The sequence below is a fragment of the Diorhabda carinulata genome, chromosome 9 (genome assembly GCF_026250575.1).
Source record: "Diorhabda carinulata isolate Delta chromosome 9, icDioCari1.1, whole genome shotgun sequence".
Taxonomy (NCBI): Eukaryota; Metazoa; Arthropoda; class Insecta; order Coleoptera; family Chrysomelidae; genus Diorhabda; species Diorhabda carinulata.
In genome coordinates, this window is record NC_079468.1 from 2,311,304 (window position 1) to 2,338,293 (window position 26,990).

General features: G+C 33.2%; 2 protein-coding genes and 1 long non-coding RNA gene across 3 annotated transcripts in view; 2 read left to right on the forward strand and 1 right to left on the reverse strand.

The window, feature by feature from the left end:
• Positions 1-2,073: 2,073 nt before the first annotated feature.
• Positions 2,074-26,990, reverse strand: part of LOC130898330 (laminin subunit alpha) — a 42,642-nt gene continuing 17,725 nt past the window's right edge. Inside the window, exons 16-36 of the mRNA XM_057807560.1 lie at positions 26,521-26,851; positions 25,198-25,355; positions 24,982-25,138; positions 22,699-23,098; positions 22,381-22,635; positions 20,753-21,024; positions 20,464-20,698; positions 19,339-19,573; positions 18,254-18,381; positions 18,071-18,195; positions 16,594-16,767; positions 16,258-16,539; positions 15,977-16,203; positions 15,750-15,917; positions 15,526-15,688; positions 14,963-15,251; positions 6,931-7,672; positions 6,458-6,874; positions 5,884-6,014; positions 2,436-4,948; positions 2,074-2,376 (exon numbers count right to left, since the gene is read on the reverse strand). Of these exons, the coding sequence (XP_057663543.1) occupies positions 2,111-2,376; positions 2,436-4,948; positions 5,884-6,014; positions 6,458-6,874; positions 6,931-7,672; positions 14,963-15,251; positions 15,526-15,688; positions 15,750-15,917; positions 15,977-16,203; positions 16,258-16,539; positions 16,594-16,767; positions 18,071-18,195; positions 18,254-18,381; positions 19,339-19,573; positions 20,464-20,698; positions 20,753-21,024; positions 22,381-22,635; positions 22,699-23,098; positions 24,982-25,138; positions 25,198-25,355; positions 26,521-26,851 (7,668 nt within the window). The 3' untranslated portion in view covers positions 2,074-2,110. The remainder of the gene's footprint in view (positions 2,377-2,435; positions 4,949-5,883; positions 6,015-6,457; positions 6,875-6,930; positions 7,673-14,962; positions 15,252-15,525; positions 15,689-15,749; positions 15,918-15,976; positions 16,204-16,257; positions 16,540-16,593; positions 16,768-18,070; positions 18,196-18,253; positions 18,382-19,338; positions 19,574-20,463; positions 20,699-20,752; positions 21,025-22,380; positions 22,636-22,698; positions 23,099-24,981; positions 25,139-25,197; positions 25,356-26,520; positions 26,852-26,990) is intronic.
• LOC130898331 (RNA exonuclease 1 homolog) lies at positions 8,070-13,663 on the forward strand. The gene is made up of 2 exons (XM_057807561.1): positions 8,070-10,855; positions 11,125-13,663. The coding sequence occupies exons 1-2, from the start codon at positions 8,120-8,122 to the stop codon at positions 11,839-11,841; spliced, it is 3,453 nt and encodes a 1,150-aa protein (XP_057663544.1). The 5' UTR covers positions 8,070-8,119; the 3' UTR covers positions 11,842-13,663.
• Positions 20,302-24,378, forward strand: LOC130898334 (uncharacterized). The gene is made up of 2 exons (XR_009059885.1): positions 20,302-20,383; positions 23,588-24,378. It is a non-coding gene; the product is annotated as an uncharacterized LOC130898334 (long non-coding RNA).

Here is a 26,990-nt window from a genome sequence, read left to right on the forward strand (position 1 = left end):
ATATATACTTATGGCAGTTAGTAGTCAAAGATCATTAAACATTAGTGAGTCGAGGTAAACCTATTAAGGACTGATATAAAACATTTTGAATTTATATTTAATTTAAACCCTACAAAATTTTCCTCGCAAGCTGTATTTATTCTTCAGAATTAATATAAAAATATCTGATTTTTATGTGATTCTAGTACGTAAATATATCTCAAAATAATATTAAGTACACATATTTGTTCTTTAAAATCCAATAATAAATGACAAATATGTATAATATAAATTTCAAAATGACATGGAAGTCAATTGAGCTTTCTGATCTGGAATATTTCATTCAACTCTTACATTGTGGACTCTTTTGGAATACAAATCATAGATATAAGTGATTGTTAGTTATTGCCGAAAAGAAACTAAAAATATTATCAAATTCAGTACTTTTTAATTAATAATGGTCATGCAGATTTCCAACACCTGTCAATTGTCAATAAAATCTAAGGTTTGTTCTTAGTAGCTGCACTGGCAGAACTAGTTCACTAAAGCGTTCTTTGTAGCAGAACCAGCGCTAGTGTCGCTGTTCTTTGTAGCAGAGCAAGGGAACTAGTTCACCCAGTTCACTGTACTGCTTGCATTAGGTCTAGAGTCGGTTCAGCCAGTGTAGTTCACGATAGTGCAATAAGTGTAATCTGGAAACGGTGGCACTACATCTTTTTCCATTATTGTTAATATTACAAGGCCTGAATCACATCAAATAACCTCAAATACAACAATCAACAAATGCTCTATAATAATAAATAATTCTATACACTCATCAACTGGCCTGCACTAGTCCAGTTCAGTACAATTCTAGTGCAGGTACCAACAACAAACTTCTAAGTGCTGTGACTAGAAGGTTACAGTTTCATTGATACCAATTGTATAAATATTTTTTTATTGTGTTTCTAAATCGTGATTTGAAACGTCGGCCATTTTATCGTTATGGACAAACAAAGATTTTATTTCATCGATGTATAGATAATTGATTGTTTTAAGCGTTTTTTTTTATTGAAATAAATACGTTTGACCAAAAGAATGAGAATAAAATATCACTATAACTATAATTTTAATGTAAATCACGCAATATTTGCTCCCCTAAACAATATGGCGGTTGCTTATGACGTCATCTATATAGAAATCAAGAAAAAATTCTATAACTTTTCATATGTTTGCTTCTAAATCGTGATTTTAGGTTTGTTCTAATTGAAAATTAGTTCGTCTAGTTAATTGTTCATTTGAAGGTTCTTCTATCCATTGTAACATGGCCTTTACCTGTATGATTATACAGTTATATAATACTCTGGGGATTCATTTAATGTTCTTGAACGAAAAGAAAGCAAGAAGAAGTTAAAAGTAATAAAAGTTCACACTTTTGATAAAAACACAATGAAATCTAATCATTAGTGAGACAGAGACACAGAAAGTAACATTTTTGTTGAGACTCATTGTTCAATATTGTACCCACTTTAGTTAATTGTTCAATTGGAGGTTATCTTCTGTCCTTTAGAACATGGTCTTTACCTATATGATTATACAGTTATAGTTCTGGAGTACCCTAATATCTTTGAAACCACCCTAAAAGATCTAGAAGAATAATGTAGAGACTATGATTAGTTAGAAAATCAAAAAGAAGTTAAAAGTAATAAAAGTTCAAACTTGTAATAAAAACAAAAGAAAATCTAATCATTAGAGAGACAGAGACACAGAAAGTAACACTTTTGTTGAGACTCATTGTTTGATATTGTACCTAGTCTAGTTATATGTGCAATTGGAGGTTATTCTTCTGTTCCTTGTCACATGGTCTTCACCTATACGATTATACAGTTATAGAGTACTCTGAAGGTTCACTTAATGTTCTGGAACCGTTCCAAACAATTATCGTAGTATTTAGAATACCGTGGAACTTCCCTGAGTGTGACATTTCAGTGCTTCACATTTTCTCTTTTCCTCCCAAACGATTTTCAAGAAATATCTCACAGCCCCAAAATAAAATCACACACAGCAAACACTAAATTTATTGAAATTGCAAGAAAGGCACAATAAAAGATAAAATTTTCGATACAATATTATTTATTTCTAATTATAAAACTTAAAAAGTAGGACAGAATCCGATGGTAACGTTCCCGTTGATACCCATATCGTTGGATAAATCCCACGGTTCGTTATTGATTTCAATATTTTTGATGCATCCTATATACGGTGTTCTAGAATGTATACCTCGAACTTTCTTTATCAACCGATGTCCGCCGAGGAAGAGGGCGCTACCTGTATCTGTCGATAAAGCGTGCGGACCGATCCTCGGATCCGAATACAGATTATCCACCGATAAAGTAACAACATTCTTCGATTTAACGGCTAAAAAATAAAAAAATATAAACTTAACTTGTTTAAATAAATTTCATATTAATAATCACCTTGAATGTTGTGCCATTTTCCATCGCACAAATGGAAAGTGTTGTTATTAGGAGGTATGAATACGGCGGTAATAGGCCCTTTTCCATTTTCCACGTGCAACCTCACCGTACCGTTCAACAATTCCAATACGTAATAATCTTTTTTACCGTGCGCCGCTATCAACACGCCGCTCTCCACCCTTGGTTTAATATCCAATTTGATATTAAACATTTGACCGACTTTAAATTTATCTTTTAGTTTAACGTAAGTCTCCATTCCGCCGCCGAAGTAAGTTCCCACTTCGACGTTATCGGTACAAGGAATTAATCCGTATCCGGCAGAAATATCCAACGGTTTGTTATTCATCGATATACTTCTGATACAACCGAAAAACGTCGCCGTCGTATTCAAATCGATCTGAGCGGAATTGTACAATTCGGGAGCTATACCGCCGATAAAGAACGGTAAACGCAAATTCAACATTAACGATTTACTACCGGCGGTGCTACCGGAAACTGTTTCGTCTTGATCTATAACCAATTTTCCGCTAGCTCCTTCCCGTTCGAATTCGACTAAATGCCATTTATCGTCGTTGTAAGTTCTATCGGATTTTAGTACGGCCGGTTCGCCGTCGGCTTTAAACACAAACATAACTTGACCTCCGGATAAATATACGGCGGCGTAATGTTTATGTTCTTGACTGGGCGCACGCGCGTCTATATCGGAAACGTAAAACATTACACCCTCAGTTTCCCTAGTTCGAAATTCGAATCGAAAATCGAAAGCTTTCCTGTATTTTCCTCTGGCTACGTTAAATTCTAATCGACTACCGTTATGCGTTCCGAATCTATAACCGACGATTTTTATATCTTCCCGTTGAGGATTCGGAGATAAAGCGCATTGATCGGTACGAGGAGGCGGTACCGTAGTAGGCGGTAACGTTCCAATACGTCTAGTAGTTGTAGGTTCTTGTTCGATAACAGGCGGTTCGGCTTCGATTATAGGACCCTCGGTTTGAGGGGGATTTATCGGTCTGAAATCGTTACCGCCGTCTCCGCGTACGGTGACGTATTCTTCGTTTACGTTCACCGTTGTTATTTTCGATATTTCCGTCGTATAATAATCGTTAGTTTCTATAGGTTTCAATTCGGGTAACGGATGATTTATATCTTCGGGTTCGTCTAAAACGCATTTATCCAATATCTCCGTATGTCTATCGGTGGTGTTGGCGAAATTTTTAACTTTACCGTTTACCGTTAAATCGGCTATACAACCGTAAAACGCTCTATTAGACGCAACGGCGTTCGATTGAGGACGGATTTTATTCGGTAAACCCCCAACGTAAAGACTGGATATTAAAGCGTGTATAAAAGGCGGCGGCGCGTCGGTCACTTCGCTTTCTTCGTCGTCTATATCCATTCTTAAATAAGCGTTTTTATGTATTACCGAAACTACGTGCCATTTACTATCGTTGAAAGCTCCTTTTGAGGTTAGTTTGATTTTTTGATCGACTAATATTAAATAACCGTCTTTTAACGATAGAGAAATACTATTTTCTTGCGTTTGATCCGAAACGTAGAATATTAGACCGTCTTTATCACTAGTTTTAAATTTAAGACTCATATTAAATTCGTTGGTTAAAGATAATTGATCCCAACCGACGTAATGATCGTTATCTTTACCGAACGAAACCATCGATGACCATTTATCCGGACAACCGGGTTCGACGTTGAAAGCTTTTATATTATTCCTCAAATCTATAGATTCCGCGTTTATCGTTACGTTAACGATACATCCGTCGAATCTAATTTCCGTCACTTCCGGATAATTATGTCTATTCGGATATCCGCCGAACGAAATTGTATCTATATATTCCAAGGTAGTACCGGTGATGTCTTTGGTCCGATCGATGACGTCCTCGGTATCGACGATTAATTTCCCTTTAGGACCGTCCCTTATCGCGGTTATTTTATGCCAATTACCGTCGTTGTATTTTTTACTGGTTACCCATTTTTTAGTTTCGCCTCCTAAATTATATTGAAACAATATTTTACCGTTTTGGATTTGAATCGATATGAAAGTTTTTTCTTTTCCGGCTAAAAATAATAATCCTGTAGGTGTGTACGTTTTGAAATTCAATTGGATCGTGGATTTCGTTCTGATTCGTAACGATCTCGATTCTAATATGGCGTAACCGTTACCGTTGAATCTATAACCGTTGCTCGGTGCTAGATTCACTAATTTGTTTCGTTCTTTGGCACCGTGATTGTTTTCGTAACCGTAATTGAAGTTCCACAGGGATACGGGGGTGTTACCGATGACCAAATCTTCCATTTCTCCATCGAACGATCGCGAATCTAAACCTTCGGGTACTTGGTAATTGTTCGGTATACTTCCGACGAATATTCTCGAATGTTTATCGTCCAAATTGAATACGGTGTAAGGGCCGGATAGGGATTTTTCGTTTGTCGTTACAACTTCGCTGCCGTTTTGTAATTCTTCTCGAATAGAAAGCTTGGCGTTGAATCCGACCCTAAAAAAATAAAATTCACTATTACAATAAAAACTAACCTAAATTTAATGTTTAATTTTTCTCATCATACTTTTTTTATAGAAAATTTATAATTCAAAACAATTAATGCTAATTCAGACGATGTGATCAAAATGTTTAATTTCTAGGTTATGTCTCGTTTATTGCATATCACAATTCTAAATACGTAATTTTGAATAGAAAAAAATGGACAAACAATTTTTTGTAATTCATATTTAAAAGCTGAACTTGTTCTGTTTCTTTTGACATCTCGATTCAAATTCTCAATTCAATAGTATAAGGTCTTTTATTAGAAACACTAAAATATTTACTATAAACACGAACATAAACCTCACAAAAATTACTTTAAAACCAAAAGCAACATTAATAAAGTAAATTTGAAAACAGAATTATGAAATTAAATCAACTTCTTTTTATTAATTTTCAGTTATAGCCTTATATTAAATAACACGAGAGATAACGCAATCAACTGTATGTATCCTAAAGGCGGATTTTGGAATCATCTGTTTAAAAATAATCAGTTGACCGACCATAGATTTACTGATAATCATTGAAGCCTGTAGTAACGACCAATACTGGTTAAGACCATTATTATAATAACGACAAGAAGAAGTATAACACTGTTAGTAATTGGAGCTTAAATTTATTTATTTATAACCATTTAGTTTCCTTTATTTTTTAGGTAATTCCAAAGATTTTTCTAAATAAAATTACGAGTCCAATAAGACAATTTGAGAATCAGAATTTTATAAAGATTAGAATTATTTCATTTGAATTGTTATTGTACATTTTGAATTTACTCCTAAGAAGTTTTGTCGCTAGTTCAAATGAACCAAGCAGGTAAAATTTCATAAACGTAATAACTTTTCAAATATTTTTTTTTGTTAAAATAAATTTAAAAAGAAAAAATAAATTACCTTTCAATTATATATTGGTACCAATTGTTGTCGGCTACGTATTTTTGATTAATAATTTGTTCATTTCCATTGCCAATGTTAAAGTTTAGTACTGGATAACCATTTTGAATTATAAGTGCCATGTAATCTTCCTAAAAATAAGAGATAATTGATTTTTTCTCATGTCTTCTCTAAAGCATTGTCTTAAGATATTCTGGTAATATCCATTGCCATATCAACCATCTCCTGTGAATACTTCAGTGAGTAGATCTGCATTCTCTTGGTCACTGAAGAATAGGATTCCATTTCAATCCAACTTAATACTTACACATAAATATATTCCCAGTAGCTTTCCTCTTGGTCCATTGATTGTTAGAATATTCTTGTTGTTGTTGAAGTACCGGAAAACTTAGTTTCTTTCAAAGCACTGCTTTGCAATTATTTTTTTCAATGTGTAGAAAAAAAAGTGAACCCAAATATTTTTTAAAATGTATACAATTCCATTTTTATTGTAGAAATTATATTTTCATTCCACCAATTCAACAAAATAGTTCAAATGATATTATAATTAAAATAATATTTTTACTCTACTTACTGTTTTTTGCTTGGGTATATTTGTCGCATTGGGATTTCCAATGTAAAATATAAGTCCTTGACTTTCTTGAGTTTTGAAATACCCAGAAAATTTGGAAGAAGTACTCAAAGCCTCAAGATTCTTAGGATTCCTTAGTTCCAATGTGGTATTAGTGAAAAATTTAACCCCTACTTTAATTCTATTAGCAATATCTCGTGCTAGATCGATCTGTTGAGTCAATTTTTTAACATTAGCCCTTATGGCATCGGATTTTTGTTTGTAAGTAGTTTGTAGTACCGGTAATTCATCAAGACTCTTCAAAACAGGTGGGAATTTCTCATTAACTGCATTTATTTGTCTTTCAGTTTGTTCCAAATTTCTATGCATATCATCTACTTCTTTTGGTAATAACTGAGCTTGTTCTGTTTCTTTTGGCAACTATAAAAATAAAAATAAATAAATTATAAGATATTTAAATGAAAAAATAAACTTACATCATTATAATTGCTTGACACGATCCCTTTAACTTCTCGAACAGACCACAAAGCATCTTCGGCATTTTTAGCAGCTACTTTATAGCCCTCCTCCAGATCCTGCACCTGCAGATTTTCCAATATATTCTGAATCTCTTTCAACATTTGACCAGCATTGTTTAATAGCTCCTCCACAGGCACATACTTCTCAGTGGCATTTTTCAGTTTTGGTTCTAATTGATCATTGGTAAACTGCTTTAATTCATAAGAATCATCTAAAGCTCTGTCAGAGTTAGTTTCTGCATCATTGGTACGTTCCTGTACGTTATTAAGAATTTCAGCTGCATGATTGGTATCATTTTTAGCACTGTCCGCTGCTTCTCTGGCGCTTCGAACAGCTGCTACTATATCTTTATAAGCTCTAGCCGCTTTGACGGCATCTTGAGATCCAAATTGAGATTCTGACAAAATGTGTTCCAGCTGTTGAACTCTTTCAGATAAAGTAGAGGCATGTTCTTGTACTTGAGGTTTTAGAGCTTCTATAGTTTCCAGTTCTAATTTGTTATTGTCTAAGTTTGTACCGAAATCGTTATTCAAATATTCTAAAGCATCGGGAGCGTCTAATAAATCTTTCAAATTTTTAACAGATACTTCAAGTAAACTGGACGCATTGGCTAAGAATTTATCGGAATCGTCTAAATTTACTTTAGATTGAGTTAATTTATCTTCAATATCATCTAATTTATTTTTCAATCTATCTTTCCTAGAATAGGATAAAATTCAAACAAATTAGTTCAATATTATTGTAATAAATCTTTTTGAAATATTAAATTGATCATTTATAGACCTACCCTCGTATACAAAAAATATAGACGTTCCTATTAATACTGTATTTATATGTAAATTTTCAACTATTCAGCTAAACGGAAACTGTATTCTAAAAATATAACAGTTTACGATAACTAACATCTGTTTAGCTGATAAAGCGTTTTGGAAACTAACGACCTTAAATTATCTACGGAACATGTGTTTTATTTTTTTATTTAGATAATCATGGTTCATAAGCCACACCAGTGTCGGATATACTTGTGCATAAAAGGCCACGTGGAAGAGAAACGTTCGGTAAAATAAGAAGAATTAACGTCAAAGTCATTTACTTGTCATTAACTTTTGTAAATAAATAGGTTAAGTGATTGTTTCAACAATACTAATGTTGCCCACTAAAGGGTATTTTCAGGATATTGAATGTCCTTATTATAATAGTTCGTGCGGTAGACCATACTGTCACTTTAGACATCGAAAAAAACAATCCGAACATGTCGAAGAAGTTGTTGCCGCATCGGAAAATGAAACAATTCCTGTGGTACCTACATATAAACCAACTCCAAAAAGTCAACTGGCAAACATTCAGAATATTAGAAGTCACATACCGATCAGTTACGTACCGGATCTAGCATTTAGATCAGACAAAAAATATAGGCCTACAACTAAAACAGAAAATCCAACTTATAAACCTACACCTTTGAGTATTCTTTCTAGTGTTAATAGGAATCAGTCCCTGCAAGATGGTAACAAGGAACATATAGAAGTAATAAACGAGATTAAACAAAATATAGCTAATGTCGAATATGACCCTACAGTATCATTTCAACCTGCTCAAGATATAAACTTTGAAGATTTATCTAGTGAATTTGATTTAATAGATGAGATAATTAATTGTACTGGCAAAACTTCCAATGTAAATAATACTAACAAACAAAAAGGATCAGTTAATCAAAAGTCCACTAATGACTACAGAAAAGATGATTCTGAAAAAACTAAGACTGATAAAAGCAGTAATTCCATAACAGATGTTTCAAAGAAGAAAGTAGATGATTCATTCACAATTGAACATAATGAAAATGACAGAAAAAGTACATTCAAGGAAAATGTGAATAATAAAGAATCTAGTCATCATCAAAAAAATAAAGAAGGTAAAAGTCCAAATCACGAAACGAATCAAAAAGATAAACATAAATTGAAAAACAAAGAGAAAGACTCTGGAAAAACAAATAAGGACACAAAAGAACATAAGGATAAAGATGCTTTAGAAACATCAAAGAAATCTAAAACAGAATCAACAGATGTGAAACATAAAAGCAAGGAAAAGGAAAAAAGTAGATCAGAAAGTAAATCGAAAGAAGAAAAATCACATTCTAGCAATAAGCAAGATGAAAAAGATCACCATAAGGCTAAGACAAAAGGGAGTAGTGAAAAAAACAGTAGAAATAAAAGTAAAGATAGCAGCAAAAAAGAAAAAACTGTTCCTAAAGAAAGAAGCAGGAGTAGAAGTGCAGAACGCAAAAAGAATAAAGGAACAAATGATGACTCTAGGAGCAGTAGTAAAGAGTACAAAAAAAATAAATCTGCAAGTAAAGAAAGAAGTAGAAGCAGAAGTAAAGAACGCAAAAAGAATAAATCTGCAAGTAAAGAAAGAAGTAGAAGCAGAAGTAAAGAACCCAAAAAGAGTAAATCTACAAGTAAAGAAAGAAGCCGAAGTAGAAGTAGGGAACACAAAAAGAAAAAAGAAAAGGAAGCTAGCAAAGAAAGAAGTCGTAGTAGAAGTAAGGAGGGGAAACATAAGAAAGATAAGAAGAGAAGTAAAGATAAAAGTCCTAGTGTAAGCAAGGAACAAAAAAATAAGAAGGAAAGTGATAAGAAGTTAAAAAATAGTGGTAAAGGTGAGAAAGGTGAAAAAGAAAAATTCAAGCATAGTAAGTCTGGTGAAAATAGTAAATCTAGCAATAACACAAAGTTAGATGATTTTGATTTGTTTGAAAATAACACTCTTGACTTTGACTCAGATATTGAACTCAATGAGGATGAAACAATGCTAGAATGTTACAGGATATTCAATGAATATAAACCTGAAGAAGTGAAACCACATCCTCAAGTTTCCCAAGAAGCAACACCTACAATAAATGTGGAGAACGAATATCATGGCAAAAAACGAATAGCACATTCAAATGTTGATATTTTATTCAATGTACCAAAACATACACCAGTCAAACCAAATATTGTACAAACACCTGGTCAGATATTAGCCAATAGATACAAATTGGCTAAACAAATGCAAGCAAATAGAGAGCAAGAGTTGCTCATAAATGAAGTTCAACAAACAACAGTGGTGAAGAGACCTGCACCTTCCCTTCTAGAAGCAGCTAGAGAGAGGAAGAGAATGAGGGAAATGGAAAAGCCGAAAAGTACAAACTTAGTAGATGATATACTAAAAGGTACAAAGACAATTACCTACACACCAACACAAAAGTTGATGTCGAAAAAAATTACTCCTGTTCACAATGTTCTGGCAATAACTAAAGCAAAAGCAATGATACCAAAAATAAATCCAGCAAAATCTATTAAAACGATTGCACAGACTCAAAAAAGTGGCAGAGTAGCTCATGTACCTGATGTGTCATTGAGTGATATTCCCGATGTTTTCAATGCAGATAAATCAAAACTTCCCATCAATGTTAGAACTCGATTTTTAACAATGATTGCAGACGAATGTGTTAAAATGTATATATCAAAAGAAGAAGCTTATTCGCGAGCACTAAAAGAAGAATTTAGTTGTTACGAAAAGTGTAAAGTATTAACATCATATAGAAACTCTGCAATGTTAGCAGTTAATAGGTTAAGGAAAGAAATTCAAGAAAGAAATAAAAACGGATTAGGTCTTATCGGTATCGGTGAGGATGAAGAAGGAAACACAGAAGAAAGTAAAGTGAAACAGTTTTATAACCAAATTAAAAAGTGGGTTTTAACTGAAGAAGAATTGGATATACATGGATATCCGAGGCAGACCAATGAATTTGGTGTTGCTATTATTAAAAATTTCAAGAGTACATTTCCATCTAACCTAGATGAAAATCAAAGGATATGTTCAAGATGTAACAAAATATATCAGGTATTTAATTCATGTTTATCCTCTGCAGTATATTTATTTAACTAAAGTTATAATAATTGTAGAGTTATAAATTTATGATGACTGTTATTTATTTCGTTGTAAAGTAAGTAAGGACTATGTAATTTATTTTAGATAATAAATATCACCAAATGAATTGAAAAATTTTATTTGAATTCCAATGGTATAAGAAAAATTTCATGAATCATACCATGATTATAAAAAATATTTATTGCTTCTAATGAATTATAAAGTTTGATTTATTTCTTTAGGTTGATGATGATGGTTGGCCACTTTTCGATGAAGAATGCTGTTATCATCCTTTAAAAAAACGTACAATACGGGGTGAACAAACTTACCTTTGCTGTAGAACAAGTGACGAAATGGGTTGTGCCACATCAGATACCCACGTCTTCGATGGCTACACTTCAGCTAAATTAGAAGGATTTCAAACAACCATGGATTCTGACATTGAAGGAGATCCAAGAAGTCACAGTGTTTATGCGTTAGATTGCGAAATGTGCTATACCACAAAAGGTTTAGAATTGACTAGAGTGACAATAGTGGACATTGAATGTAAAACTGTTTATGAATCTCTAGTGAAACCCCTCAATCCAATCATAGATTATAATACCAGATTTTCCGGTATAACCAAAGAACAAATGGACAAAACTAGTACCAGTATTCTTCAAGTTCAAGCCAATATATTGCACTTGTGTAACTCTATGACTATTTTAGTAGGACACAGTTTGGAATCTGATATGAAAGCTTTGAAAATTGTACACGGAATGATCGTCGACACTTCGGTGTTGTTTCCACATAAAATGGGACTGCCTCATAAGAGAGCTTTAAGAGTTCTAGCTAGTGAGTATCTTCGCAAGATTATACAGAATGATATAAGTGGCCATGACAGTGCCGAGGATGCTGTGACTTGTATGGAACTATTGAAGTGGAAATTAAAATCAGACGCGAAAATTAAACATTCTTAGTTGTATTGCGATGTATTATTTGTTAAAATTGATTTCGGCAAAACTTCTTTTCTCATTTAAAAGGTCTAATATATAAATTGAAACTAAAGGAACCTGAATGTTATTTCGATTGTGTTTCCTTCAATTAATGGATCAAATCTAGTAGTTGAATAACTATTGTTACTAAAATAATTTTGTTTTCTGAATTTTGATTTCATTTTTCCAATTTATGTGTAAGAGGGTATCGTTTTAATTTTCATAATGTGTTAAATGGTTTTAACTATTAGATTTGTGCAATTTTCAATCATTTTGAGAATTTTATAGTGTTTCTTTTTCATTTGGTTCCTTATTCGATTATTGTCTTCTTAGTCCTTTCTTATGTATTCTATTTCGATTGCTCTAAATGTTAAAACTGGTCTGTACATCACATGATTTTTTTCTAAGTTTCCTATTCATCTGTATATTTGAATAAAAAAGGAGTGAAAACAGATTTTGATCTAAAAAACAATTAGAAGATCTGTTTTAAAACCAGTATTTCCTTTTCTAGACATGTTTCGAATCTCATAGCTGTTTCCTATTTTTTGGTTTTGTTTTCCAGTCTTGAATTCCTCTCTCTGCGTACCATATTTTCCTTTATTTGTTCTTTCTCAGCCATAATTTTCCTGTCTTTTTACCCCCTGAGTAATTTCCTTTCTCATATATATATATATATCTAATTTCTCTTCCTCTGCTTTGTTAAGATTCCACATAACACACTGTTGGTCTTATTATTGTTTTATGGAGATGTTTTTCTGGAGATTTTTTAGAACTTATCTAATTTAGTGCTCCCAATCGTTTACTTTCCTTCGTTATCCTTGCTTCTATGTTTCCTCAATCGTTACCGTAGTCCTTGATGTTTCTATGAAGACTTGGCAAAATTCCTTCAGCTCGTTCTGTGGTTTCGAAAGGATTTCTACTATGCCAGTAGTTATGATGTTCTGATTAAACCGATAAACTGTGTTAAATCAGTGGTGGCTTGAGTTGTGCTACAATATGTATACATAGGTTGTGTGCAGTATTGCGGAAACTTTTATTTCGATTTTCTATATATTGAGACACATGGATCATTGCCAAATAGACATACTTTCCACTGGTGATCTTTCCAACCTATACTTTTGCTCTTCGATGCATTAGGTCCTGTTGCAGGCATTCTAAAAATCCTCCGTTACCATCACAATAATTGTGCACAACCTTTAGGGGGTAATATTATGGTTTTGGTTAACTTCGGGGGGAGTTTTGAAGTTTTAATTTTAAAATAAACCGTTTGATGTGTTTTAGTACATTCTAATGTTAACACAGAAGGTGGAAATATCACGTGACAATAAAATTGAATCAGTACTTAGTTCTTTTATTAAAAGATTTAAGACGATTTTTTGTTGGGGAGTGTATGTGTTGTATTATTCTGTCATCTATCATTTTTTTTGCTATCTACATCTTATTTTGTATTTATAAATGTTTTTATAATCAAAATCTAATTCTAAGGTTATTGAAAAAAATTATTATCAACCTAATATACTGGATGTCCCATTAGACAAAACGCAGAAAGACCTTTTAATAGAAAACGATGCTTTTGTCGAAGATCCTTCTCTTCTTATTGTATATATAAGATTTAATTTATTTTTTTTTATTAATATTCTTTTTTTCAGTGATAAATATTAATTTTATAAATTTTTATTCATTTATAATTAGTACATTGAAAATTTTTTCATGTTCAATTTTGAGTTTATTTTGTTAATTAAGATAATAAATACATTGACTAGCAAATATTGTAAAATGCCTCAATGTATAGTGATGTTTATGAAGAGTTACTATGTTTTTAATAAAAATGTGTAAAACTTGTGTATTTTCCAAAATTTTATACAATCTTACCTTCATTAGAATTTGATGTACACTATCACACAAAAGCAATTATTCTAATATTCTTTAAATTCATCCTGTATGGAACTATTGAACCTTTTTATAGTGTTATTTAAAACAAATCCATACGATGTATCCCCCCACAAGATAAATTCTAATGAGACTTATCACAATTATAACATATGTACACAAACCCTGGTCTTAAATGGGGAGATTTACTTTGAAACGTTCTGGAATTTTTTAAAGCGCCAATTTTTTAGAAATTTCATTTTATCACTGATTTAAGTACAATCCATTTTTTTCTTTCCAATTTTGTCTGAGAAAATTGGGGGGTTTAATTCTATTCATTTCAATTTTGTCAATAGGTGTGAAGAAATGACACTCCGGAAGTTGGTTTTAAATATTTGATGCCTCCAAATGAAATTATCTCCTTTACTTTTATTCTAAAAGGTCCTTTAGCTAAATACAGAGTAGAAAATCATTCAGATAAGGATAATTATATGTGAAATAGTCCTTTATAAAAAATTTTGTCAATATGAGTGAAGAAATGACACTCCGGAAGTTGGTTTTAAATATTTGATGCCTCCAAATGAAATTATCTCCTTTACTTTTATTCTAAAAGGTCCTTTAGCTAAATACAGAGTAGAAAATCATTCAGATAAGGATAATTATATGTGAAATAGTCCTTTATGACAAGTTTTGTCAATATAAGTGAAGAAATGTCACTCCGGAAGTTGGTGATGCTTTCAAATGAAATTGTCTCCTTTACTTTTGTTCTAAAAGGTCCTTTAGCTAAACATGGAGTAGAAATCTTTAAAATAAGGCTAATAATATGTGAAATAGTCCTTTTATGATAAATTTTGTCAATATGACACTTCAAAACACGGATTTTAATATTTGTAACTCTTGAAGGAAATTGTATCTTAAATATTTATCCTTGAAGGTCATTTAGCTACATTTGGAGATACATATAAGTATATTTATATATTTAATAGTCCTTTATGACAAATTTTGTCAATATAGGTTAAAAAACGATCCTCAAATATAATCGGATACACATCCTAACCTAACATTCTGTATTATTTTTTTTGTTATAAATGTTTTTGGGCAGATTTTTCTTTATACTTTTTGAAATAATAAAAATATTCATTTTTAATTATGATAAATCAGAATATTCAAACATTATTATTTTTTTTGTCTCCACTTTAATCTCAATAATAATATCGATTCAATTTATTTTACTTACCCTATCTTACCAATAATGTCTTCAGCTTCTTTAGCCATGTTAAGTGAGAATTGTGTATGATTATACAAATTATCCAGTTTTTTATTGAAATTCTTCAAGTTATCTTCGACTTCGTCGACTTGTTCTTTCAAATTTTCAACTGGAATTTTAAATTCGGTGACGTTTTTTAACAAATCAACAACTTTTTTCAACGAATTGTTAGCGATCGCATTAGGCTGGGTTAAATTATAAGTTTTCATGATATCTAAGATCGCTTCGCCTTCTTTAAGTGCCTTATCAACTTCGTTTCCTGGAAATAAAAAAAAACCTTAGCGTTGGGAACAAAAGCAGTTATGAACCAAATGACTAAAAATGCTCTGTTATAACTTTCTATATATTTTCTGAATTTTACTTTTTTTGATATTTATGATTAAAGGAAATATTCACAACAATACTGATTCGAATTAAATGGAAATTTCATAAAATTTTTATTAATTAAAAATATTGTAAATAAATAACGTCAGTTGGTTCATAATAGCTGTTAATTTTTTTCAATAAAATATATATAAAAAAAATAATTTCACCTGCTTGTTCATGTAATTCGGTGAATATTTTATCTATATCCTCGGCGGTTTTAATAGCTTCTTCTTCAACTAATGATATTTCATCGAGCAATTCTTCTATTTTATTTTTTATAGTTTCGGATTTATTTTTATATTCTTCGCTATTTTCTAACGAATAATTAGACTGGAAAAAAAAATAGTTAAACAATAAAAATCGATATTTCTAATCAATTAATATAATTTACCTTTCGATTTAAAGCCTTTGCGTCCTGTTCCAAACGTTCCACTTCTTCTAATGGATTATTCAGGCTAGTATCACTTGGATTAATCTCGTCCAATTTCGGTTTTAGATTTTCCAATTGTTCACGCATATTTTCCAATCTTCTTCTAGTAAAATATCCCGATTGGGTCGTCTGAAAAAACGATAATAAAAAAAAATATAATCGAGGATCATTTATATCATTAAACTTACATCAAAATCCTTTATAATTGGATCTATAAGTTCCGCTAATAAATCCGTGTCGTTTAACAGAGCATGGTGACAAGTATCGCATCTGTGGCAACCGAAGTTAGGCTCGAAAGCCCATCTGTGCGGACACTGATCGCATTTCTCGCCGATGACTCCTTCGAGACATTCGCATTGTCCCGTAAGAGCGTTACAACCGAGTCCTAATGAATATTCACTTTTACATCCGCAAGCTAGAAACAAAAATGAATTAATCGAAAAGTATTACGGAATATTTGTACGCTTACATATGCATCCTTCGGAAGTGTAATTCCAAAATCCCGCGGCGCATCTATCGCAAGTCCTTCCAGTAACTCCCGGTTTACATTTACATTGTCCCGTTAGATCTTCGCATTGATTACTTTCCGATGCTTCGCCGCACTTGCACGGCTGGCAACCTCGACCGCTTTGGAAACCGTAATGTTCAAATTCGCATCTGTCGCATTTTTCTCCGATCACATTGGATTTGCAAACACATTTCCCCGTATAACTGTCGCACAGATCGGTTCCTTGGTCGTCGCATATACAAGCTACGAAATGACAATTAAGACAAAAATAAAAGACGCGAAATATTCGCAACTCACGTTGACAGTCTTTTAAACCGACGGCATCTCCAAAGAAAGTCGGCGCACATTGAGCGCATTGTTCTCCGTAGGTGTTATTGAGACATTTCAAGCAGGCTCCTGTTACGGTATCGCAGGAAGATGGATCTCTCGGATTTATATTCCCGGAACATTGACAAGGTTTGCAATAATCGCCTAAAAAGGATTTTTAATCATATACCAATTCAAACATAAGGATTTACCAAACCGATGACCTGTATCTCAAAAATTCTTCGGTTTAAGACAGTGTAATTGTGTGAAAATAGTGTGTTCAGAATGAATATCACCAACGGTTCCAAAAATTGAACTACTGGAAACGGTAGGAAAGATTTTTGGATCTGTTGGCGAAAACGGTACATGGAGGATCCGGAGTAATGCTGAGCGGAGCCGGATTTGGTGGCGTTTATCCGGGGAACGCCTCTGAAGTTGCTGGGACACGTGGAGAGGATACCTTCTGATCGATACCCGCGCAGAGTTACTGGAGGACGGCGACTGAGAGGAAGTCCGCGCCTTCTGTGGTTGGATGACGTCGATGCGGACCTGATCCAGCTAGGGGTTCGACGTTGGAGGCACCATGCTCAGGACAGGAAGGATTATTGAGAAGACCACTAGTCATGGGTCAATAAAAATCTTCTACAAGCTCGAAATGTACCTCTTCGATACAGAGACGGTTCGAAGCTAGCGCAAGAATCTGAATGGAGCATTAATGGACCAAAATGCAAGCTCTCCACCATCATATAGTTGCTAGCAATAAATAAAAGTGTTCAGGAAACCAAGCGGTCTTGAGCATCCTGAAAGTTATTGAAAGCACGTCCAAACTAATGTGGAAATGCAAACAAACTCTAAAAGCATCTAACAAAAACGAAGTAACTCCAATGTTGCTACCAGGGTATACCAGGTAATGAGGAAGCAGACAGTATTGCCTAAAGAGAAGCAACGACTCCACACTTAGTACCAGAGCCCTACTGTGACCTCGTGAGATGTCACATCAATAACGGATAGCTAAAGAATCTTACTGGAGGCACCCTCGAGGCCTAAGGCAATTAGAAAGCTTCTTAAGAAGCCTGAAGAACTTCTCGAGATGACTAGAAACGAGATCAAACTGGTGATAGGTCACTGGCCCGTAAAACAACGTTTAAGTCCATAGAGCATCTACTCTAAGAATGTCCTGCTCGTTTCACCAAGAGGTTTAAGTACCTTGAAGAAACAGCACTAAAAACTTGGGAAGTGTACAAAAAATAGCCTCCTTTGTGAAATGAGACAGAAAAACCTCCAAAAAATAGCCTCCTTTGGAAGCAGATCAAATAATGTCTCCAGAACGCTACCCTGCGGTACCCCAAACTTGATCGAGAATATATCTGAGGCTTCTCCATTGTTCTGGTTCTGAACTGTCTGATTGTTATGTAAGACTCGAATCGATTGATTAATATTGACATTATATGTCAATATTAATGATTACCTGGTTGATCCGGTCTTCCGAAATAGCCAGGTGCGCAGAAATGACATCTAGCTCCAATATAACCTTCCCGACATTGACAACTTATCTTTTCACCATCAGAACTTAGATCGCAAGCCGTAGCAAAACTAAAACAATGATAAATTCGTAGATTGGTTCAAAAACAAAATTTCTATCGTTATTTACTTGTTGCTGGTGATTGGTAGCGGGCAAGCACAAATCAAACAATCATTCGGAGTTCCAGCTAAAGCGTTTCCGTGATATCCAGTTTCGCATAGTTCGCAATGATCTCCTTTAGTATTATGCATACAATTCTACAACAAAAATCAGTATTAGTTAATCCATTTGTGATAAAAAATAACATTTAATCGAGTATTGCCGAAGATCTAGCAATCGGCTTAAACGCGCCGCCAAATTTTTATTCAAAAACAGTAGTACTATGGTCCAGATCGTCGTTGACGGTAGTACGTTTCATTATGGGCGCATTCCACTAACCACTCATGACAATCACGATCACGATCTTTCCCATTCCAGTCTGCTACCTGATCTATTTACCGATTATGCAGATAAGTTTTCCAACTTCGCATCCTGGTTTTTTAAATTTTAGGTTGGCAACCTTAACCTTAACAAAACACGAGCAAATATATTTACGCACAGATCGTTGTCACAAACGTCAATGGAAGAACGTTTTTTGGCTTATTTCTTTCTCTATTCAATACATGGACGATTGCTATATAGGCATCCTTCATAGTGTTACCAACTGTATGTCAATATGCGTGTGGCTACTATTTCATATAATTCTTCTTTTATATGTTTTGGTATCTATTTTTTTAGCTATAAACTTTGTTTCAATTACGTTGTAACAATCTTCCATCTTGCTCTAGTGTCATATCAAGTTATTTGAAGCTTTCGACTTGCTGTATATGCTCGATAAAAAAGAAGAAGAAAAAATATGAAATACCTAACCATTATTAATAGTTACACATTGATTTTCCTAATATCATCGTTTTTCCCCATTCCTCTGATCAAACAACACATTCTATGGAGTATATCTGCTTGTGAATTTTTTTTCTTCGAAATTTATCAAAAATTGTAAACAATGCGTCAATTTTCTTCATGAAATGGCGGATAATGTGTTTAAAATACCGAAGAACGTAGATAGAATAAAAATTAATTATGATTCTTTAAATAAAACTATGATCAACAGTCCCCCCCCTGCTTGTAAAGTGTTTAGTTTCAAAAAAAATATTAATTTTATGTAAAATTCTTACCAAACATATACCGGTGTTGACGTCGCATTCTTCGGCGTGTCCGTGACATTCGCACGGCGCGCAATATCCTCCGTGGGGTCCTGAAAGGATCCTATAATATCCTGGTGCGCATTCTTCGCAAGATAAACCTTGATAATTGGGCGGACAATGACATTGTTCGACAGAGAGAGCGACGGGGGAATTTTCGTAGTAATCATCCGATAAGTAAGCTTCGTCAAGCAAAACGTTACTCAACCTGAAATTAATTTTGTATATTCAAAATTGAATTCGGCAATCCAAGAAAAACAGCTGATATTTACGTCAAAATGCCGGCCGTGGGGTGAACAACTGATTTTCTCGTATGTGTCAGAGTTAGTTTTTCTTCGATTTTCCGGTGGTGAGAGTTGTTTTACATTGTTTTTTTATTACAATGTAATCAAATGACTCTATAGATTTGTTTCAGTGGAACTAATACAGAAGAAACCGAGTATTTGTGCAGTTTGTGGCAACTACGCCATGTGCATCGTATTTAAAAATACACAATACTATTTCAGGACATTTTTCACCCTTTAATCGTATTCCTCAACAAAACAATATTCCTTCGACCCCATGTTCTCAATATATTTGCAGTCTAATAAATTCACAAACCACAAAAACTGGCGGTAAAACCATTTGTTTACCCCACGGCGGTCATTTTTAAATGGGCATAAGCTAATTTTGACAATTGGTTAGATTGTTCAATTAAGGTTGTGAATATTTAAAAAAGAAGAAATACGTCGTTGGATAAAATTTTTTAATGAAAAACAATTAAAACAGCAAAAACTGTACTAATCGAAACGCTAAGAAATCAAATGACTAACAAAAATGTACTCAAAAGTTTAATAATAACATAATTAACCTTTTTTTTAAATAAACATAACCAAGTCTTATCAAAGTAGAGGCCAAAAAGTTGAACGATAAAAAAAGAAGAAAAATGTAAGATACCTAACCATAATTAATAGTTACACATTCGACGTCACTTAACTTATTCAAGTAGTGCTTCAGTGCGTTAAATCTCTTATTTAAAGTGAGTATTAGATATTTTTTCAGTATTAAACATAATTTAAACAGCATCTGTTTGTTAATATTAATGAATATATTCATTACCTTGTTGAAACAGTTGCTGTCCAATAAGTAGCTCTAAGATATATTCCCCTCAAGTCCCTCAAGACTTCCATAAGGTGTTCCCTTCGTGCTGGTTCTCCTTCTATCTCGAAATTGTTTTCGATCAATTGTAATGAGGTTAAAAATTCTGTCTGAGCTGGGGGTTGTTCGAAGTTACTATACGTCAAGTAAATGTCTCTTCCTAGTAGAATAATATCCGGAGCACTAACGGCAGTACCTAGAAAATGAAAAAAATCTGTATTTGAGATGAAATTTTACAAAAACTACTGACCATTTTTGCCTATCTCGTAATAGATGGTGTAATTCAAAAAACCACCATAAGATACCAATTTTTTTCCTAGATAATCATCTGGGGCAGAGAAATAGGCAATAGATGTGTTCACATAGGAAAAATCTATGGCTACTTCATTGCTGTTCTCGTCTAAATTTTCCAAGTCTATGTTGAGAGATGTCACAATTAAATTTTCTTTGAGATCCAATGATACTACTTCCCAATCTCTCATTATATTCAAGGCTACTTTTAATAGTCTGGAACTTGTACATCTGAAAAAAATTTAGTTGCTTCTTGTTACTTCATTGAATTTTTATTGGAAAATTATATATCGATATTAATTTATAAAAAGGAAGAGCCCTTGATAGGATTAGTGAAGAAAATAAAAGTTTTTCGTGATGGTTTGTCTTGATTTAATCTAGATATTTTGATGAAAACCAAAATAAGTCAAAACATCAAATTTTCACATGCTATTTCAAACTGGTTTTCTAAAAAAAGCAACATATACGAGGTGTGATAAAAAAATTAGGTGAATTAATTTTTACTGCCCCAAATAGTTATGTTGCATTCATTTCAACCATTTATGTCTCAAATTCTCATGTAATAAGAGACGTTTAATCCAGTGAGATTGTATTAATAGGAGATGTCTTGAACAAAACTCATTAAGTTTTAATTAAAGTTGAAAATGTACAAAAGAAGTCTACACAACGTTAAATTATGGTGACAATGTATGAACTAAATGATTTGGGTAATTTACGAGTGGAAATGAATCAATTAAGGATAAGAAACAGTCAGGATGTACTTCGACCTCGAAAATAGATGAAAATGTGCATTAAATGGACAACTAGTAAAGAGCTTTAGAAATTTTGATTTAATGGATCTATTCAGAATATTTTAATAGATGATTTGAGTTTCAACTTTCAACATCAAGACATGCTCATCGTTTTCTTCGATTGTGAGGCATAGATAAGTCAACAATGTGTACTAGAACATTTGTGGAACGATGTGCAATGAAATCAACCTGAAACATGGTCTTAAGAATTTCTTCTTCGTACTACTATGTGTCGTACAACAAGTCGATGTTAATTCACGAGTTTTTGGTCTTTAAAAGTCTTCTTAACTGTCAGATTTAGCAACAATAGACTTCCGGAAAACAGAATGTGCTAACAGAGAAACGTTTTGAGACCATTATTGACTTTGAGAAGACCACGGCAGAGCTATCACCATAGAAGCCTCCAGAAATGCTTCCAGGCATGGATTCAACACATTTGGAAAGGGGGGAAGAGAAGAGATGGGCGCTTAAGCATCTAGCCATGGAAGGGCTTCTCGAAATCGCAGAGAAACTGCTTTAATATCGCCATTTGAGTACCTACACAGTGCCAGTACCTCCAAATACGGCTTAGGAATCTTTTGCTGCAAACTATGTATGTTCAACCCTCGAAAAACAGCTTCTGCTACCCCTTCCCCATTATTTTTAAAGAATTTTGAACATTAACAAGTATATACAAGGTGATCCGTTTGAAATAATTGTTGTGGATAATGTAATTTCACGAAAAACGTATACAGGGTGGTTCATTTGAAATAACAAAGTTCATATCTATAATATTTAGTATATAATGTTTAAATACCTGGTGGTTTTACCGAAACAGAAACATTCCGTACATCCGTCTTCGTTGGAAGCTTCCAAATTGAAGGAACCTTCTCTGCAAAATTCACAATGAGGACCGACGACGTTTTTTTTACAAAAACATTCGGCGGTCGTATTGTCGCATATATCTGCGATGGTACCATCGACATTACATTCGCAGGATTCGCAATACGGGAAGGAATGAGTGCCCGGTTTACATTTGTCGCAAGTTCGACCGAAAATATTTTCTTTACACCTGAGGAATACCAAAAAAAAGAATAATTGAGTTGTTATTTATATTTTATTTAATAATACTTACGGGCAACTTCCGTTCACAACGTCACATTGTAGATTGTTACCGATAACTCCGAGGTAATCGCATTTACATTCCTCGCAACCGATGCTACTGTGAAAACCGTATGTGAGAGGCTCGCATTGGTCACAGTTTTCGCCGATAACGTGGGGCGGACAAACACATTCTCCTGTAGTCGGTTCGCAATAGGCTGTCGATGGACAATTGCAAGGTTTGCAATCTGGGAATCCGTAATGACCCGTTTTACAAGCTTCGCATTTTCTACCGATGATATTTTCCTTACATTGACATTGCCCGCCGAATTTTTCGCATTCGAAACTCAAAGAACCCACGTAATCACATTGGCAGGGGAGAGCGCCCGTATTGTGACCTGCCGTTATGGAAAATACGGAATCTCTGCAGAATCCTGAAATATGTCCGGGAAAAAATTTTCAGATACATGTAATAACTTTAAAACAGAAGAAAACGCAAATAGGTACCGAATAAATTCAGTCATTCGTTATTTATTGGTTCTAATAATTTTTTATGTTAAAAGAAATCGGCTGCGAGATTTGTTTTTGTTAAAATTGTGTGTTTGATGACATGTCATTCGTTTTTGTTTGATCCTTTTCTTATGTAGTATTTTTTTTTCTTCTCTGGTACCAGGTACTTCTTGAGCTTCAACTACAGTTTTGCTCTGAACCCATCCCCCGTCTCGAAGGGTTTTTCTCGTAGGCAATGCATGTTAAATGTGCAGAATCAAAAGAAAGAGTAAAAAATCTGCACAAAAAAATGATTTTTTCCGAGTTTTCTTCATTTAAACACCATCTTTGTCTAAGAATTATGGACTTGTGTGACCTCGTTATGTCCTGAATAATTAAATTCTCAATTAAAGCAGAAACTCATTTTTTTGCAGCTTTTTTACTTTTCGAAAACAGGATTTAACCTTGTATAGGAAATCAAACCAAATCCTTCCTGTATAGGAGGACAACTGCTGTCACCAATGCTCCACTCCACTGGAAGTAGCTGAACGAACTCTCCACTGACTCCTTTTTTGGGGGAAACTCTCCCAGTGCAATTTATTCAATAACAATCGATACGTTTGTTGATGAATTTTTTTTTTTGTTAGAATGTCCAACGTGCTTAACAATTACCAAACTTTTACGAAATTTGCTAGATCAGTTGTTCAAATAATCTTGTAGTTATAGGGCGTTTTATCTTCCGTGTTTATCACAATTTTAAAGTTAGTGGAACATCCATTTTCTCACCAACATGCACAGCAGAAAATTTCTTAATGTGGCACTTGATTTTCCGCTTACTCTTTTTTCTGTCTGCTCATATTGCTTTGTTAACTTTAATGACATGTTAAGTGTCGTGTAAACTTGACCAAATGTGAATATTGCGGAACCAATATCCGTCAATGTATTATTAAATTTCAAAATTATTAGAGACATAGAATTAATAAGATACAATCTGTTAAAAGTGCATTTTTCAACTGTATTTTGAAATTTTCATTACCTTTCAATCTTTTTATAACATAATCTCGTCAAATTTTAATAACCCAATGATTCGTAAACTTTTATTGTAACATATTTTTAAAATACCTTGTATACTTTCGATTTGAAATTTTTTATCTGCAATTTTTTATATTTTTTTCCACTTGTTTTGCAAATAAATATTTTTTTGCAGTGTATTTTCTTTGAATAATGTATTTGTAACAGCTTTTCATTTTTCTTTGAATATCATTCACTTTTTAATAGAAGTTTTTGTCAACAATATAATTTTAATAATAATTTCATCTGCTTTTCGTTCATAGTATAAAATTTAATTTGAATTTAACACAATATGAATAGAAAAACATTATTGTTCTGTAATTATTAGCAACTATCACAAATTTATTTTTCATCACGACTTTTATTTAATATAATGCAACAAAATAGACATTATTGATGTATTTTAAAGAGACTGTAATCTTTAAAAAATTCAATATCAATCTTTATCTCACAAACTAAAAAGTTTTATTAAATTAGTTTGAATAATGAATATCTTAATGTACGAGACACTGTATACTAAACATAAACGTGAATCTGACATTTCCATTTAGTACCACACTAAATGGCCTCAGTATTACTGAGTATTACAGGTTTTACTCTTCACCAATGTTACTATTTATTCTAATAGAAAACGTTTCTTCTTCTCTTTTAAATTCCGAGCGCTTTTCTCAATTTAACCTAATTTTTTGTGAGTCATATAGTTAAAGTATTATTGATGATTACTAAATATTTATATATTTAGTAATTGAAAACTCACCCTTAACGGACGTATCAATGTTGAAGTGATTATTTCCACATTGTGATATAAATTCCCCAGTTCGATCAACAGTTTCCGGTTCAAGATTTTGTTCGTTATATAGATCCGCAGGAACAACGAGCAAATAGTCCAAATAGACCTCTTTATCGTTTTGTTGCTGGACATTTGAAAAAAAATGTTAGGTGAGTGTTGTGTAATTATTAAATTTATATTCACCTTCAAAGTAATCATGAAATTTTCGGTTATGTTGAATATTTTCTTTCCGTCTAATTTATTTACGACAGCTCTGCATCCAGATTGAGAGGGGCAGTGTTCGATACTTACTTTGGCTTCGTAAAAAGCGCCATTTTGTATTATCACATCCAAATCGAACGCTGAAAGATTAATGAGAATTGTAAAGCAGTCGTAACGAGAAAATTCGATTTCGTTAAATGAAGGAAATTAAATATATATGTAGTGTATAAAAATTTATACGAAACCCACAATTTTGTCTAAAACTAGAAAAAAATTTCATTTATTGATACAGTTGATATGAAAAGTAGAGAGAGCTCGTTCAAATGAGACCCGAACAGCTGATAGAGAGAGAAAAAACATCGAGTTCTATGAGTGGAAAATGTGAAATGAAAAGTGAAATAGATAGTGTGTTATTCTTTTTCTCTTCCGAGTGCTTCAGTCAGTTTTGCGCATCTCTTTTCCCACTACTGATATTTTAGGGAATTCTCCAGCATGTGCAGTATAGATAAAGTGTCCCGAAGGAGAGAGAAAACATTCTTTCCCCTACCAATTGTTCATATAGAAGTATTACATGTTATATGGGTATCCCGTTTTCTATCTCTCTCTACTATATTCTGATTGGATCGCGATGACGTTGAAGTTTCGAGTGGTGGAAACAAGCTTCGATTTTAATGGCGAGTAAAAAGAGATAGAGAATGGTAAACAGATGCTCTTTCTCTCTCGTTCACTAGTGAAATTTCACTTAAATGCCGATCTCTCTATTTTCAATATTAACTCTATGATACAAACGAAGATAATGGCATAGAGAAAATATTAAAGATAGTGATATATAAGTGAAATTTCTTTAGTGAAAGAGAGAGAAAGAGCATCGGTTTATCACTGTCTATCACCCCCTACTCGCCAATAAAGTCAAAATTGTTATTCTCCTGTTTTGCCATCTCAACTACTTGAAACTGCGACATCATTTCGATCCAATCAGAAGAGTAGAGAGCAGTTCGGGCACACTTAAATAAATTCCCATATCACGGTCTCTCATCTTATTTTGTCTATGAATAATGGATGTAAAAATTTATATTTCAAGCCACGCAACTCATAAAAAAGAAGAAGATCTTGAAATAAGAATTTTTGCATCAATTTTCTCCGTTTGTTTATACTCAAATGAAATAAAAAATATAGTGATTAATCATAAAAAAAATTAGTGTAAATGAGAGAAATGTAGTGATTTGATAAAAATAGTGTACACAATGTGTTTATATATAAATTAAACCCATCATTAAAAGGAATTCGTCTGTAATATACACTAACCTGGAGAATGGGGTTGATAGTAGTGTACGATAAAAGAATGATCACCGGGAAAAGGCACTTTTCCTCTAATATCAATAGACTTATCAGATGGATTCAACCATACGTATGAATTGTTGTACAGTTCCTTTATGGGAGGTTTGTTTTTGCCAATTTCTCCCATTATTTCTTGATCGAACGGAATTTTCTTGGTTTCCGGCGGATTGGGAAAAGTTGTCGGTATACATTCGCCGTTTTTCCTTATACACACCGGTTTCGGTGTTATAAAATCGAGAGACCAATCTTCGTAAGGTATTGCGATCACCGAATGGATACCTACGTTCGCATCAACGCCCTATAATTTCGAGCAGGACATTTATGGAATCATTTATATACAATCATCAGAATAATTAGTTATTTCAGTTTATTATGTCACTTGTGGATCAATTTAGTGCCAAAAATTTCATCTAGGGACTTATTAATGTTAAAGTGAG

Excerpts from the sequence above, each read along its gene's own strand:
- LOC130898331 (XM_057807561.1), top strand. The coding sequence starts at position 8,120 with ATGTTGCCCACTAAAGGGTATTTTCAGGATATTGAATGTCCTTATTAT. Across the intron at positions 10,856-11,124 it reads GATGTAACAAAATATATCAG|GTTGATGATGATGGTTGGCC; the intron begins GTATTTAATTCA and ends TTATTTCTTTAG.